Raw genomic sequence first — 16,151 nt, 5'->3', positions numbered from 1 at the left:
TACTAGGTTACTCAAATTCCATCTCCTTCACTAGCCACCTGCAATTCTTTTGACTACCAGAAGGAAAACATGCACACACACACACACACACACACACACACACAATCTGTTCTCAACCCATATTTTTCAGGCTCTGAAAGCAACCATAATAAGTAACCATAATAATATATATCAGTCACACTTACCTGTTTCTGAGAAGTGTAGGTATTATCCTGCTTGAAATCATGGAACACCCATTTGAAATAATAATGCAGTGCTTAAAAATTTCTGACAATAAAGCTTTGATAAACAATGCTTTTTATCACAGGCTCCCAGTCTCAATTAGTGCTATTTTTTAAGCTAAAAATGTGTCACAGCTGACTGCAGAGAGAGAGAGGGAGAGAGAGGGAGAGAGAGAGAGAGAGAGAGAGAGAACGCCTGCATATGGACCACAAGTTCCTGAGAATTTCTATATAATTGTTTGCTTGCCCTAGACATTACTCATCTTACACGTTTGCATTCATGCCTGAAATAATGACAAGTCACTTTGTGCACAAGAGAAATCCGTTACACAACTCGTCATGATTACCTTACTCTCATAAGTTTACTGTGAAGAAGAAAGAAATCAATATTACATAGAATGATGGATCAAGCATGAATCAATGTGGCAAGCACATAACCAAACGGACATGGCGGTAAACAAGAAAAACAACAACAACAACAACAATAACAACAACAAAAGAAATAAACCACAACAGAGATTATCGCTTAACCTGTTTTGTCAGAGCTGGCATTGATGGTATTGGTAGTGATGGAAGTGAAGGTAGTCTTTGCGCTGTCCTTGGTAGTTACAGATTTCTGCTTATTTTTCATGGCTTCCAGTGCTTTGAGCTTCTTGGCATGTTTAGTGCCTTTGTAGTGGGCCGCAGCCTGGCTCTACAAAGGAGAAGAAAATGAACCATGCAATCAGGCTCATTTCTAAACTGGCATTCTCTGTATTAGTACAAATACAGACCACCTTTCAATAATGGGTACCATTCGCCATACCAAGGCAGTGAACCAAACTGCAGAATTATTTTTAGAATTGTATTTTGGAATCAGTGAGCTACTACATTCTAACACCACCAATATTATAAATATCGCACAGGGCTATCTGGCTTTCTCAACCCATATAACAAATTCTTTTTGGAATTTTGGCAAATAATTATTCTTCCTCTCCAGGGAATGAAGCAGGGAGACATCCCCACCCCTCACTTGCAGTTAGCTATTAACTTGAATATGGATTAAAAGGGGATTTGATTTTAAAGGCAGAAGTGGAAATGTTTCAAGCAGACACCAGGTCACAAAAGGGAAATCATGCCTAACTTCGCAATGTAAAAGATAGTCAGGCTTTGACCAAACCGAGGCCTTTTTGCAAAATTCAAAATGAGTGACATTGCTTTGAAGCACAGTGCTAAAACTTGCAACATCTCCAGATGGTGAAGCTTTTTGGTGGAGTTAGAGTGAAACTACGACTAATTTGTAGGGGACATAGTGGACGGTAATTGTCAAGGGATTAACTTATCACATGTGGGTTTACTTCCTGTTGATAGGCTAATGCTTGCATATAGTAAAAACACCTATGCCCTGTATCCAGGAGGGCTCACATGTGGTAAGATAACCCCTTGAAATTCACCAAATGAAGCAGCCGTGATCGCCTACTTCATTCCAGAACTGGCATTCCAAACTCTGTCAATATTGGAAACATGGTGAGCAACTCTGACTTAAATCTCTTCCCCCATTGTTCAAATTATCTTGCCAGAGAAGGCCACTTGGTTGCGAAGACCACAACTCAGTTAAAATATATGTGGGTGTGTGGGTGGTATTTGGTATGGAAAAAACCACAATTTGTCCCTAGCATGAGAAAAAAACAAAATCCAGAGAGCAGAATGAAGCTCTGCAGACAGGAACTGGCTGAATTCTAAATGGTTGCAATAATTATTGGTATAAGAGATAAGGTAAGAGATTAGGTTAGGTTCCCCTCACATACCTCAATGGTGTATCTGAGTGTACCCCTTTATTTTCTCTGATACAAATGAATGGCTGCCATTCACAACTATAGGAAAATGCAGAATCTTGGGACTGTTCTTATAGAAGCAAAGCTTGCCTCTGTGTGACACTGTGTGGCTAAACTTTGCTGACATGGCTCCCACTGCAATACACTTGCAGTGCACAAACCTTCCCTTCCTTACATGGCAGATACTTTAATAATTCACTGTCCGGGTAAAATGGTACTCTCCCCAATCTCATTCCTTTGTACATGTCTTTTCAGTCCACTTCTCTAATCTGCTGTCCATGTGTGAATGTAGCGTTTCATTAGGGTGTGCATGTGTAAAATCCAATGCGTGTAGGCTCTCTGGGATATTGATCATGTTTTTCAGGCCTTCCCCACATTGATCTGGGGAGACTGCTTGGCCTGGTGATCTTGGAGATGGAACAGCCACATGGAGAGGTGGCGAAATCTTACATTTCACCATGCATGGAAGAGCATACGGTCTGAATTGGGTTTGTGCCTTCTTTATACAGAAGTGTGATCTAAACGCTCTGGTTTATACAATGAGAGCCACATGTGCATGGATTACTTATTATCCTTTCATGAGTGGAGACGATATTTCAGGGCAAACTTTGAATACAGCTTGAAAGGGGATTTTGCAGAGCATTCCTAAGATTAAAGAGAATAGGCCAGTCATGTCACATGGAACACCATATCAGTGCTCACCAAGATATAAGGTCATGCTGTAATCACTGAGCCTATGCTTTCTATGTTTATTCATTTACCTAACAGCTGGATAAACAGTAGTTTATCTACACTACACTTGTTTATCTACAGAAACTGGTCTATTATTCTGAACTGCAATGTAGCAAATCTTTATGTACAAAACCAAATGCTTAAGTAGTGACTATCATTGCTAAAGGGCAGGGCACTTAAAAATTTGTGCAGCTTGACTACAGAGGACTATTTGGCTGTGCTCATAGTCAAAAGTATCAATGATCTTTTTTTTAAGGTATTGTGGCAGGTACCCTTATTGAAAGAACACTGGACAGTGGAGATATTAATTAGAAACAACTTGAAAAAAATAGCACAATCATGCATCTTTTACGGTTTTCAAACAACACATAACATTAAGAGACATACTGTAAGCCAAATGTGAACAGTTAAGAGGTGTTAATTGCTATTAAATTGAAAGACCAATGTTAGGTTAGGATGGCATAAATAAAATGGCAGCATATCATAAACATTCACGTCATCATTGCCACGTGTTTGTTTCCGTAGTCCAACAGCGTTGGGGGTTTTTTTAAGCTGTTCTCTAACTGGAACTAGATTTCAATACTGACTCAGTATTCCATCAAAATAAAACTGTCACAATTATTTTGCCTGTGTTAATTTCCATATTATTTGATTACTTCAAGTTGTTCACTGTTATCTTTTTTACTAACGGATTATACAACACTTATTCATATGCTGAGTCCACTCTGATCCCACACCCCAACTTCAGTGAAAGGTACACAGGCATAAAAATACATCGTAATGCACTGGATTGGAATTTATCAGATTTATGTCTTCTGAAATATAAAATGAAACTGCTCTCAGCGCACAGGTAAAACTGAATAGCAAACGTCCCATGGAGTGCTGGAACTTCCCCTACTCTCAGATGCATTTAAATGCCTTGTGTTAAAGTTTCAGAATGTAAATCTTTAATTTCCATAGGGATATGAAGGCATTTAAGGTTGTTTCAAGATAAGTAGAGTTGGCAGTTTAATGGTACTTCTATGTGGGAAAGATAGATTGTTCGCCAACAGATTTAACCAGTTTTTAAATAAAACTACACCAGAGATTCCTCCTGAACCTTTAGAGTTGAACTGGAAAATAATAATAATAATAATAATAATAATAATAATAATAATAATATGTCATTGTGTTTTCCTGTAAAGTGTAAAGTAAATTGTAAGAATGGAAAAAGAGTGGGAAGATCGGACGGTGGTGGACTTTCCTTCACTGGCAGTTTTTGAGCAGTGGTTGCATAGCCATCTATCATGGATGCTTTAGTTGAGATTCCTGAATTGCACGGGGTTGTATTTGATGACCCTCTGGGTCCCTTTCAACTCCACAGTTCTATAATTCTATTATACTGCATTCCCCTATGATATTTGTGCAATACACAATAGTAATATTTGGCTGAATAATTTAATTTACCAAGTTAAAATTACAAAAAAGGGAGGGAAAGAGACAACAAGCTTCACCATAAAATGCCATCTTCTTGAAGCAAAAGGGCTAAAATCTGACAGATTGGCAGGGGGGGGGGAATGTAATTATGCCAGAATGTCATGCAGAAAAGGAAAAATGGAGCCACAGCCTGAACCTGAGTGGAAACCCTGATGCAGAACTGTGGAAGGAGACTGGATGACTGATTGCACCTTTTTATCCAGGGTTGGAAAGAAGCATACATACTGTGACATTCCTTAAGATAATAGTCGCAGAAAATGAAAAGTACATTGAAAAGGAATTTTAAAATCATTTATAGCAATCTTCTAGAAAGACTAGTGCTATGCAAGAAAGCAGTGCTTGCATTTATTTGGCAATCTGTAAGAAAACTTTTGTCACTGTGAGTTTAGAATATATTGTTTAATTTTACCTGCATCTGCGAATCCCAGGCATAATAAGGTGGTGTAAAAATCAAATTAACAAAGGAAGATTTGATGGCTTCCTGTTCCTGCACATTGTGGGACCTCTGTCCCACCACCAGCCAAACAACAACTAAGGTATCTACAATGTAGATCTATTTTCATTTCACTTATACTGTGTGTGTGAATGATTGATACTGGTTCAGGACTTACAACAAGTGTAAGTATTAGTTCAACACTATTGCTTATCTTTTATTTTTATTCAACATACAATTTCTTTACTCTTCGATCATCTAATCAATAACTTGCACAAGAAGTCTTCAACTGAGTAATGACTGAGAAGGTTTTGAAAGATCTTACCCATACCAACATGTCTGCCTAATGATAAAATTGCTAGAAGGAAAACTGACTTAAGAGTATTTTAAAGTGGAAAAAGACAAACCTAAGTATTAACTCTGGGACGCGGGTGGCGCTGTGTTCTAAACAACAGAGCCTAGGTCTTGTCGATCAGAAGGCTGGCGGTTCGAATCCCCGCAACGGGGTGAGCTCCCGTTGTTCGGTCCCAGCTCCTGCCCACCTAGCAGTTCGAAAGCACGTCAAAAGTGCAAGGAGATAAATAGGTACCGCTCTGGTGGGAAGGTAAATGACGTTTCCATGCGCTGCTTTGGTTCACCAGAAGCGGCTTAGTCATGCTGGCCACATGACCTAGAAGCTGTCTGCAGACAAACGCCGGCTCCCTCGGCCAGTAAAGCAAGATGAGTGCACAACCCCAGAGTCGTCCACGACTGTACCTAACAGTCAGGTGTACCTTTACCTTTACCTTTAAGTATGAACTCCTACATGACTAAGGCATAAAACACTGTGTTGCACTGCTAAATTTACTGGCCGAGTGAGCCAACGTTTGTCCACAGACAGTTTGTCTTAAAGCTAAGAAATGCAGCTAAATGCACAGGTGCATAACTAGTTGTTGTCTTATGAGTCCAGGGAGTAAAGATACAATAAAGGTACAAGAAACATATACTGAAACGTTTTTTGGAAAGACTATCAAGAGTTTATCAGACAAAATTCTGAAGCACTTTCCCTGTGAAAACCTGCCCTTTACTGCTGAACCAGAGTGACCAGCAATCTGCAAAAAGCCCAAACTGCCATTTGCTTTGATTCAGCATTAAAGAGCAAGCTTTCCTGGCGAAACGGGTGAGGCAAAAAAAGTGCTCAGACAGGGAACTTTAAAGTGCACACCTGTGCCTAGAAAGTGTGGGGCAAAAGTTAAGTGTGGATAAGCCCCTAGAGATTTCTAGATTTTCCCCAACTTCTGCCTTTCCTTTGGTGCAAGATAGAAGCAGCAAAGCAGCAACAAGAAGCCCTCCTACACACACAATTTTCATATTCAGTTATTCACACTGCAGAACCAATGTTTTGCAATTTTGCAGTCATCAGCACTGAGGCTGCTACCCTGAAATTACTATATATTATGTATCCCTCATTCATTTATGGATATTCAAAATGTACTTGCCCTTTGGTACACCCAACCTCCAGACTTTTAAATTAACCGTAATTACATTTTGTTAGATGTGTTTTAATGTTAGAAATATTTGAAATCTAAAAACCTCTGCTATATCGGAATCAAGTGCATAACCTTAATGTAGGAGGCCCTCCAGTAATGAGCTACTTTCATATATTCCCCCACTGTTACAGCTCCAGAAAGCTACTCCTCTAGAAAATCAAACTGAACATAGGGCCCAGTTTTTTTCTCCCTCACGTAGCAACTGCAATTATCATCTGATTGGCTGATTTATTCAGCCTTCCATAATGCTGCCTTTCTTTGTGACAGTGATTTCAACAAGTAAAATAGCACCTGTTTCAACGGGTGGAAAGTTTTCACAAAGAGACTTTATTAAACACTGGATAAATTGCCAATCAAATGGAAACCTCCACGGTTTCAGTGGGGGAAGAAGAAACACAATTTCAACATATACAGTTCACATGGTCATCTAAACCTCTCATTTATTTTCCGGGTTAAATTTCACTCTAATTTATGAATTACACATTCTGAAACAAAAGCATTGACCTGCAAACGAGGATGTGGTTTTCTCTTTCTAGATGTGAAGTTAGAACTGTGTATATTGAACACCTGTATTAATATAAATAAAATCAAGGAAAACTACTCTATGTGCATGTTTGGCGGATGGGAACTAACATCCAAACTACAAAACTGGGAACACACACACACACATTCCTATAACACCCAAGAATTATGAGACATTTCTTAAAATTAATATTTAAAGTAAAAAGAACAATTTTCTAGAGATGATACAAGAAGAAAAGCAGCTTATAATTATAATTATAATAATTTTATTATTTATACCTCACCCATCTGGCTGGGTTTCCCCAGCCACTCATTAATTCTCATTAATTTTAGTTGAAAAGAATATTGTGGCACCTTATATAAAACTAATGCTTTCTTGAAACTCAATTTAAAGCAGAAATCTTTGTAACAGCTCCAGCTGAAGCAAAATGGGAGCACACTTACCTGCCCTTAAGTCTCTCCTCTCAGATTAGCTGAAAACTTCCTATTGACTGTTCTTTATCTTGTGCACAAAATAAATAAACGAAACTTGAGTGGGTGAGAATAATGTTGCCAAATCGAGTGTTTTCACCTTGTACCTGTTGCTAGGGAAACCACTTCTTTTGTCCGTAAACAATCAAAACAGGAGCTTTGCTGAACTTGGAATTAAAGAGCTGTGATTGGGTCTCAACTCCGAAATGAAAAAGGAAGAAAAGTGGCATGAGGAATATAAAAAGAGTATCAGAAATAATGCAGGATCGCTGACAAAAAAAACAAACAAACCGGGTTTACTCATTTGTCCTTTTATTCCTTGATTATATGAAAATAAAGGAATGGTAAATCCAAACTAGGATGATCGGATTGTCCTTTTCTGGTCGCCCTAAAACAAGCATTTTGCATATATAAAGAACCCTGAGACACCTGAAAGATCGACAAATTTCTGCACAAAAAGCTTCTGTGGTTCAAACCCCACTTTGTCAGGTACATGAACCTTGCAAGTTGGCAGCAAACCTCAAAAACCAACCACATACTAGGCACAAATTCTGAATATTGTGCTTTCTGATTTGGTGCTTAGTTACATCCTGACTGCATGGGCCGTTGATAAGATGCATGCAGCTTGGATTAATGTGTGTTGTCTTAGTTGCTAAGAGACTGCTTTTTTGCATGTTTGGGAATCTCAGTTTCCATCTGACACCGATGACTGAGTAACAGAACTACTAGAACTGGCATTCTGAGAGCAAACAACATATATATGGAAGAAAAAAATCTTGCACAAATTTAATGGCATCTGGGATGCTTTGAATACAACATGCCATTTGCTATATGACCTGGAGCTCCATCTGACTCCTTACCAGTCAACACAAAAACCGACCCTCCAATAAAAGTAATGAAGCTATCACCCTGCACTAAGGCTTGTTAGATCAGACCAAAAACCCATCTAATTCAGCATCTACTTTAGGGTGGTCATGCAAGCTACATTTCGCTGGAGTCCTCTCATCTACACCATTATTAAAGTGCAGGAACCCTGGCTTCTTTTCCACATGGTCAGTCTAATCCTGTTCCTATAGTGTGTAATTGGGAGCTTCCAGGAAGCCCACGAGAAAGACCTGAAGGAAATACAGTAACTCTCTCCCTCATTGTTGTTCCCCTAGAATTATTAATGGAAGCCCTAATATTAATGGAAGTTGGGGGTCTCCAGTTTCATTTCAGATTCACTTTTGGCACAGAGAAAATGTGTTTATGTCCCACAAGTAGACAGCTTGATATCTATTATTCTAAGGATGAACAGAACAGTAACTCAATACACCACATGGCATTTATGGCATTATAATGGAAACAGACATGTAATGCACTCACATATCTGATTGTTGAAGCATCTGATCACATCTCAAACTTCCCTTAGAGGAAAATGCAAAGCCAGTGTATGAGGTTTGGCTTACAGAGCAAGGAGAGCTTTTAATTTTCTCCCTCCACCACCTGCCAGTCAATATTTGGAATACTTAATCTTCATTGTAGCCTAAATTGCTGAAATTATAGGAGGTTTTCCAAAGGATCTTCAAGAGTGAGCTATTTCCAAATATTACTTGAATCTGGGAGGACAAAATACCAGCATTCAGATTGAACAAACTCAGTTGGGGCAATTCAAGAGATCGGATCCATACAATCTTTGAATAAGCAGCTGACCTTCTTAATAACAGAAGTGTTCACACCATTCACTGCTGAAAAGAAAATTGTTATATTTTTGTCACTCTTTCTCCGCTTTTGAGGCATTCTGTATTCAGTATATTACCCTTAATGATAAAATGAAATGGCTTCAGCCAGCAAGTATTTTCCCCTGTGGGTAGGTATTAACAGTTTACTTTTTGCAGAGGAGTGCACAAATATGATTAGCTTTTGCAAATTGCTGCTTATTCTGTTACTTGTAAGTAATTTTAATATTATTAACCGTGTAAACAGATGCTTTTCCCCACTATATATACAGCAGTAATGAGCTAATTTAATGTGTGAAAGACAACAAAGCAACTTCAAGAATGAGCTATTTCCGTGAATATTTTAATTTCCCTTGAAATCTATCATGAAAACCAACCATGAACAAATTACTTGACAAGTCCTCCTGTGTTAAAACTGGGAGTTTTAAAAAGTAGGTGTTCATAAGAATGTTACACAACTTTAAATTAACTGTTCTGAAACATCTAAATCTAAACCTTGCTTTCTCATTACTCACTAAATTCCTCCAGGGGCGGGGGAACAATTGGCATATCTTTTATGAGACACAACCACCCAGAATTGACAAAAATCATGCAGGAGATTTCAAAATCATGGACAAAATGGGAGTTGGGTGGGAATCACAGAATAGCATTAGGAGAGGTATAACTGTTAGATTGTGTTGATGAAAAAGTCTGACTACACCCAATTTTCTTCATCTAGCATTTTGTTTAAGTAGATATACAAAAAACTCTTCAAGTGAATCACCTATACCATTCATTTAAATAATTCGGTTTATGTTTCCTGGACTGATTCCAAATCTTTACCTTAATCTTGATTTATTTACTTTTTAGGACTAGTAGCCATTTGATCCAATAGTATAATGTTGGAACTGGGGGCTTTTAAACATGAGATGTCCTTCCTAGGTTTAGGGCTCGTCCACATTTTTGTTTGTCTCAGGTCTGAGCAGTTTTCCGCTTGACCCGCATTTTCTAGGCATGGGTCGGAGTGGTTTTCTCCTTGCTTTGCTCCATTCCCAGGGAAAACCCACTCTTGAGCTCTGAGTCGGAGCAAATGTCAATCTGGAGAAAACCCAAATTGCCATTTGCTCTGATTGAGCGCTAGAGAGCAGTTTTCCCTGGGAGAAAGCAGTGGGACAAGAAGAAATGTGGATAAGTCCTTATTTGTAAGAAAGTGGTCAGGCCAAACTAATTTTAAGTAGCTCCACCACTGCATGACATGCAGGTGGTCAAGCTGCTTTCAGTGTTGGATGTCTACACATCTTGTTTATAGCAATAAATCACTGCACTTAGATGTGCAGTCTTACAAAAAAAAAACCCTCCTCAATGGAAAAAATACAGCAGTTGTGAAGCCACATTATTTATAGTTGCACAATTTCCTTCTCAGAGGAGCCGACATGGTTCTTAGATAGTCTTCACTTAGTGGGGGCTGGGGAGATGGTATAGAGGGCAGCTATGTTTTGGGCAATTGTTTTTATCTGTAAGTTGCCTTGAGTCCTGTCAGCGGAAAGATATCCGTTTCTTTCTTTCTATCTATCTATCTATCTATCTATCTATCTATCTACCCACCCACATATATATACAGACCAGGGGTAGGCAACCTAAGGCCCAGGGGCTAGATGCAGCCCAATCACATTCTCAATCCAGCCCGCAGACGGTGTGGGAATCAGCATGTTTTTACATGAGTAGAATGTGTCCTTTTATTTAAAATTCATCTCTGGGTTATTTGTGGGGTATAGGAATTCATTCATTTCCCCCCAAAAAATATGGTCCGGCCTACCACATACATAGTCTGAGGGATGGTGGACCGGCCCTCGGCTGCAAAAAGGTTGCTGACCCTTGATACATATATACACACACATACATATACTGCTACCATTTTGCATGTGTCCAACTGACAAGCGACTGCCAATGTGCGGGTCCTTTTAGACCCAGAAAAGGGCAGAATGGGGCTCAGGTGGGGCGAAACAGGGCAGAATGGGGTGGAGCAGGCTCCACCAATGCACCTGGGAAACAGGAACAGAACCCCCATGCAAAATGTTTCTTGCCTGTACACACACACCCAAAATAGGAAGAGCTGCCACTCAGCAGTGCAGTCATAACCATCCACTTCACCTGATCAGCTACTACTGTCTCCCATCCTGACAGCTGATAGGGCTAGAGCTACATCAGTACAGACCTGAACCATGTGTCTTCAGACCCCATTCACATAATTTAATTTAAAAAGCAAGAGATAATCCATTGAGAAAACTGTGCTTGTATTAAGTAACACTCATGTTAGGTAATGCAACTTTATTATATGGCTTCTGCTCTGCTTCCTCTTGCCCAGTGTCTTCTTCCTCTGCGTGTCTTGATTCATTAAGATAATATTTTACTTTTAATCATTATCCCATCGCAGCATTGTAACTGATTAGTTGCACCATAATGTGCAGATTTATTCCTTGGATGTATTTTAGTTTTCTATAATGAACAAATTCCACAGGTCTCATTTCTACTGAAAGAACTTCACTAACAAATGCCTAACCTTGCAGAATATCTCTGCTTACCAAACCACAAACTATACAAAAAGCCCAGCATTCTGGAAAGCATTTTGGTAATAGCAAATGTCACATACTTCTCTCATTAGTTTTAGTGGGTGGGCCTATTAATTATGATTTGGTTTAAGTATTTTTGAAATACCATTCTTTCCAAGTAATAATTTAGCTACATAAAGCACATCTTCAAGAGGTTCTGTCTTCTGTAAAATGGGGAACTGACATTCCTTGCAAATGTGAGTTAGAGCAAAATCCGTGGTGAAACAATTATTAGATATGTACAACACTGTTCATTGTGCTTATCTATTTACTCTTCATGGTTTCTGACTCAGTGGCCTGGTTTGCACTTAGTGTTAAACCATGGTTTACATGGTTTACAGTACTTAATAAACCATGGCTTAGTATTATGTGCAAATCCAGTACAGTGCCTTAATTATGTTTTATTTGCTATGGTTTGTTAGCAAAAAAATAACCTGACCTAAACTATGGTTTAATGTGAACTCAGACAGATTCTGAACTATGGTTTAAGTATGTGTTTGTTTGTTTGTCCCATTCACATTTCACTGTAAGCTATAGAGATGATACCAAGAATGGCTGAAAAATGAAATTACCCAGCTCTTGCTGGGTGTGTTAGCAAAGATGATGTCATTGCTAGGTCTGCCTGGTAAAATGATCATTTCCTCACTCAACTTCTCTACTTCCAGCATCTTAAAGGGACTTCTGTCCCTTCTTAACAGATTGCATCTCTTTACAGAGGTTTCTTCACTGTGATCTGCCTTTACTGCACAGCTGGGATGTGGAGAGGAAAGCTTAAACAGAACGTTAAAGGGGCTATTGTCCTTTATGACCAGCTTTCATCACTTTACTCAAATGTTTTACTCAAGTTTTAAAAAAACAAACTGCTGCTAGCACTTTACAAATCATGGCTGTTCAAATTAGCATAGTGCTTTTAAAAATGTTTTAAAAGCAAGAATACCTCAACTGAGATCGCCACATTGTTAAGTATGCAACACACCCACCCACCACATATTTATCTTAAGTCCCCCCTCCCAAAAGCAGCAGGGATGTTAGCAGCAGCAGCAGCACAGACTCCCTTGGAACGAACCCAAACTTTATAAACACATGGACACAATGTGGTCCCACCCTTCAATCTTTTCCCTCAAAAGAGAAAAGTCAAGTTATGGGACATGAAATCTTGCCTGCTAAAGAGCTTGAGTTCCTTCTCTCCTATTTTTTCTTTTCCAGAATGTGTGGAACAATGTTTGATTGTGTCTTCCCAATGAGATATATTCAAACACTTCACTTTTTGGGGGGAGGGGAGTGATTTGAGTACCATCTAAAGGGTGGGGAGTAATGGTACAGAGTAACATTTAAGGTGACAGAGGAAAGAGTTAGAAACTTTAAGTGGAAACTGGCAGTTGAAAACAATAGGCTGAGAGCTCTGAGAACATTTCGACACCCTTACTCTCAGAGACAGCCAATGAGATGGGCCATTGGGACGTGGTGAAGCCACAGCAGTAGTAAAGGTAAAAGTAAAGGGACCCCTGACCGTTAGGTCCAGTCGCGGGCGACTCTGGGGTTGCGGCGCTCATCTCACTTTATTGGCCAAGGGAGCCAGCATGACTAAGCCACTTCTGGAGAACCAGAGCAGCGCACGGAAATGCCGTTTACCTTCCCGCCGGAGCAGTACCTATTTATCTACTTGCACTTCATGCTTTCGAACTGCTAGGTTGGCAGGAGCTGGGACCAAACAACGGGAGCTCACCCCATCGCGGGGATTTGAACCACCGACCTTCTGATCGGCAAGCCCTAGGCTCTGTGGTTTAACCCACAGCGCGGGTGCTGCAAAGATTTTTGGTATTTCAAGTAGAGTGTGTGAAGGAGCAAGAGGTAGATGGTAAGCAGGCAGGAGCAGAGGGGGAACAAGCCACAATTTCACAAAACAACCCAAGGTTTGTTTGATCATCTGTGAGGTTTGTTATATATATAGTGAGGTTTGTTTTATGAACTATGGTTTAGCTTTGGCTCAGCATCCCTTGTGAAGCTGGCCATTGTGCCTATTTATCAGAGGCTCTGCCATGAGTTTAATCTGAACTTGTGTGGTGTCCAGCAGGACCATACCACTAGTGCAAAGTCATTTCCAGTGCAAAGAATGTCCTGGCATCACTTCAACCCACTCATACAACCGTTCTGCCAAGCAACATAAATACTTAGGAGAATACGAGATGTATCTGCACTCTGGCTGCAATGATTCCAATGCAACTTTTCCGCCAAGGCTACAATGCTATGACATTGTTCGTTCTTAATGTCCCCAGTTTCTGTCTCCCCCCCATACACCCAGTCTTTAACAGTAATTGCTCCAGATTCTGGATTACTGCCACATCTGCTCACAACTAATAAATGAAAGTCTATCATATTTCCAATATGAACCAGATATTTTCCCTTCCAGCTCACAGACTTAAGATGTATTATCACCTTCAGGCTTCTTATACATGGTGAAACTAATAGGCTTCTTCAAGCGTATCACTAGTCGGGAAAAGGCTTAAAGCTGGCAAGCTAAGCCAGGGGCTTTCTGGTGCAAATTTGCCAGTAGGGCAAGAAGTTGTCCACTGGGAATGAATTGGAATCTACAGCGGAACAGTTTATTCAGCTGAAAGGGAACATTCCTTTCAGCCTACCTAATGCACATGTATTGTTAACTCGTGGGGGTTCCATGAGTTCAGCAGAGGAACTGTGGACTGCAGTTCAAAGAAGGTTTAGTGACAGGAACCTAGGTTTGCACATACAAGCTAGTTCCCTGTAATGAGAGGCAAGCAGGTTTTCTTTTTTTAGGGGTGGGGAGATCTCTCATACGTCCTTACCCCTTCCTTTGTTTCACTCCAGGTCTTAAACTATGTACAGCACATTTTAAAAAATAGCATTGGAACTTCTTTTTCTAGCAGCATAGTAATGTATTAAAATATGCGCCTCCACCAATATCAACCCTACTAAAGGTCTTTACACCTCTTGGAACACTTTCCCTCTGCAGATACTAACAGATGTGGGCCTTATTCACCTCTACGGCTGAGTGGGAAAACACTTAATTCTGTTTCTCTTGCCAGCATTTCGAATTGTCCCGCCTCTTCCATGTGGCTAGGGAAGATCAGCCATGAGAAATTTTAGGATATATCAAAACAATGGACAGGATAGGCACATTTATCCAACAGATAATTGGAAATAGGTAATATCCTAAAGATTATAGACACCCTATAATTCTGACACATCTGCAAATCCTACTTGGTTGAGACTCTACACTAGCATAATATTTAAAATGGTCCTGACTCAAGCTCTTTTGTACTTTTAAGGCCCTGCCATCATCCAATTTAGCTTATTAGAACTGAAAGAGCCTGCAGAAGGAACTTATTATCTTTGACAATATTTGCTTCATCCTACAGAATGAATTAAACTGCATGTGCATAGTTGCGTAAGATTTGCAAAGGTTACAGCTCCTCTTCTTTTTTTTAGGCATTAATTTAACATGCAGGTTAAAAAGAAAATTAGAGATAGTACTTCTTGTTTCTGTAATTGATTAAGGGGCTGGCTTTACTTATGCCTGTTCTGTGTATCTCCATTGATTGCAGTGCATGAGCAACACACAAAAAGCATAGCAAAACAGATTAGAAACTGGCCACAAATATCAGTGTAGCATTGCCTTATCCTATTTGGTGTTGATACAAGAGAATCTCACAAGCAGACACTGAATCGCTCCCAGTTCAAAGGACCCCAAAGTGCCAATCCATCACTCATCACTTGGTAAATGCACTTTTGCACATGCTGAATACCCTGTGGTGAAACTAAAGGCCAGCCTTTTCCTGCAGGAAATTCATGTTTCAGTACACAGCACAATTAAATGCAGTCATCCTCTGTTAGTCCAGCAATTCAACAAAAACGTGTTGGAAGGAACATAGCGCAGTAGCTCTAGTCGCAGCTACTCTTCCCGGTTAAAATTAAAGTGTTTGCTTTATAGTGTTTGCAGCATAATGTGGTTGAACATTTTGTAAGAAAGAGAGGTCACATGCCTCAATGCAGAGGGTTGGATTAGAGAAGTGGTGGCCAAACTCGGCCCTCCAGATGTTTTGAGACTACAACTCCCATCATCCCTAGCTAACAGAACCAGTGGTCAGGGATGATGGGAATTGTAGTCCCAAAACATCTAGAGGGCCGAGTTTGGCTACCACTGGATTAGAGGAACCTCAGGGTCCCTTCCAACTCTACAATTCTATGATTTTATGTTTCCAAGATGCTGTGCACAAAAATTCTAATAATCAGTGCTTACAGAATTCTCTGTCTCATGGCACATTTTTCCTACCTGTGAATTTGGATTTCCCCAATCCTAGGAAAACCCAAAATGTACAGCAAAATGCAAACCCTATCTGCTTCCACCTGGTGTGCTGCTGTTTGCAATCTTTTCAGTTAAGGTGGCGCCAGAAATATCTGTGTGATCTGACACAAGCAGGATTGCGGTGGGAATCCAGAGTTTCTGTTTGTTTGCAGAATGGAAGGAAAAGGAGGAGGGCTTTGTGCTGCTTTCCCACTTCCAGTCACTCACTGTAGACTGGAGAAAAGACCTGGAGGACAAGGCATGGCTTTGCTTTGGATGGAAGATGAAGGTTTATATGCAGGGCCACCTTATAGCTTCTTAAACCT

General features: G+C 39.9%; 1 protein-coding gene and 1 long non-coding RNA gene across 18 annotated transcripts in view; one reads left to right on the top strand and one right to left on the bottom strand.

Moving 5' to 3' along the window:
• ZNF385D (zinc finger protein 385D) overlaps nt 1-16,151 on the bottom strand; it is a 589,542-nt gene that overhangs the window by 56,918 nt on the left and 516,473 nt on the right. For all 15 annotated transcript variants that reach the window (XM_083578081.1, XM_083578088.1, XM_083578094.1 and 12 more), the window contains one exon: nt 753-915. In XM_083578081.1, the coding sequence (XP_083434207.1) occupies nt 753-915 (163 nt within the window). The remainder of the gene's footprint in view (nt 1-752; nt 916-16,151) is intronic.
• LOC310745624 overlaps nt 1-16,151 on the top strand; it is a 127,797-nt gene that overhangs the window by 68,927 nt on the left and 42,719 nt on the right. The gene's annotated exons all lie outside the window — the stretch shown is intronic.

Source organism: Podarcis filfolensis (assembly GCF_964270895.1).
Source record: "Podarcis filfolensis genome assembly, chromosome: 12".
Classification (NCBI taxonomy): Eukaryota; Metazoa; Chordata; class Lepidosauria; order Squamata; family Lacertidae; genus Podarcis; species Podarcis filfolensis.
Note: the sequence above shows the minus strand (reverse complement) of the source record. Positions and strands in the feature narration are given on the sequence as shown.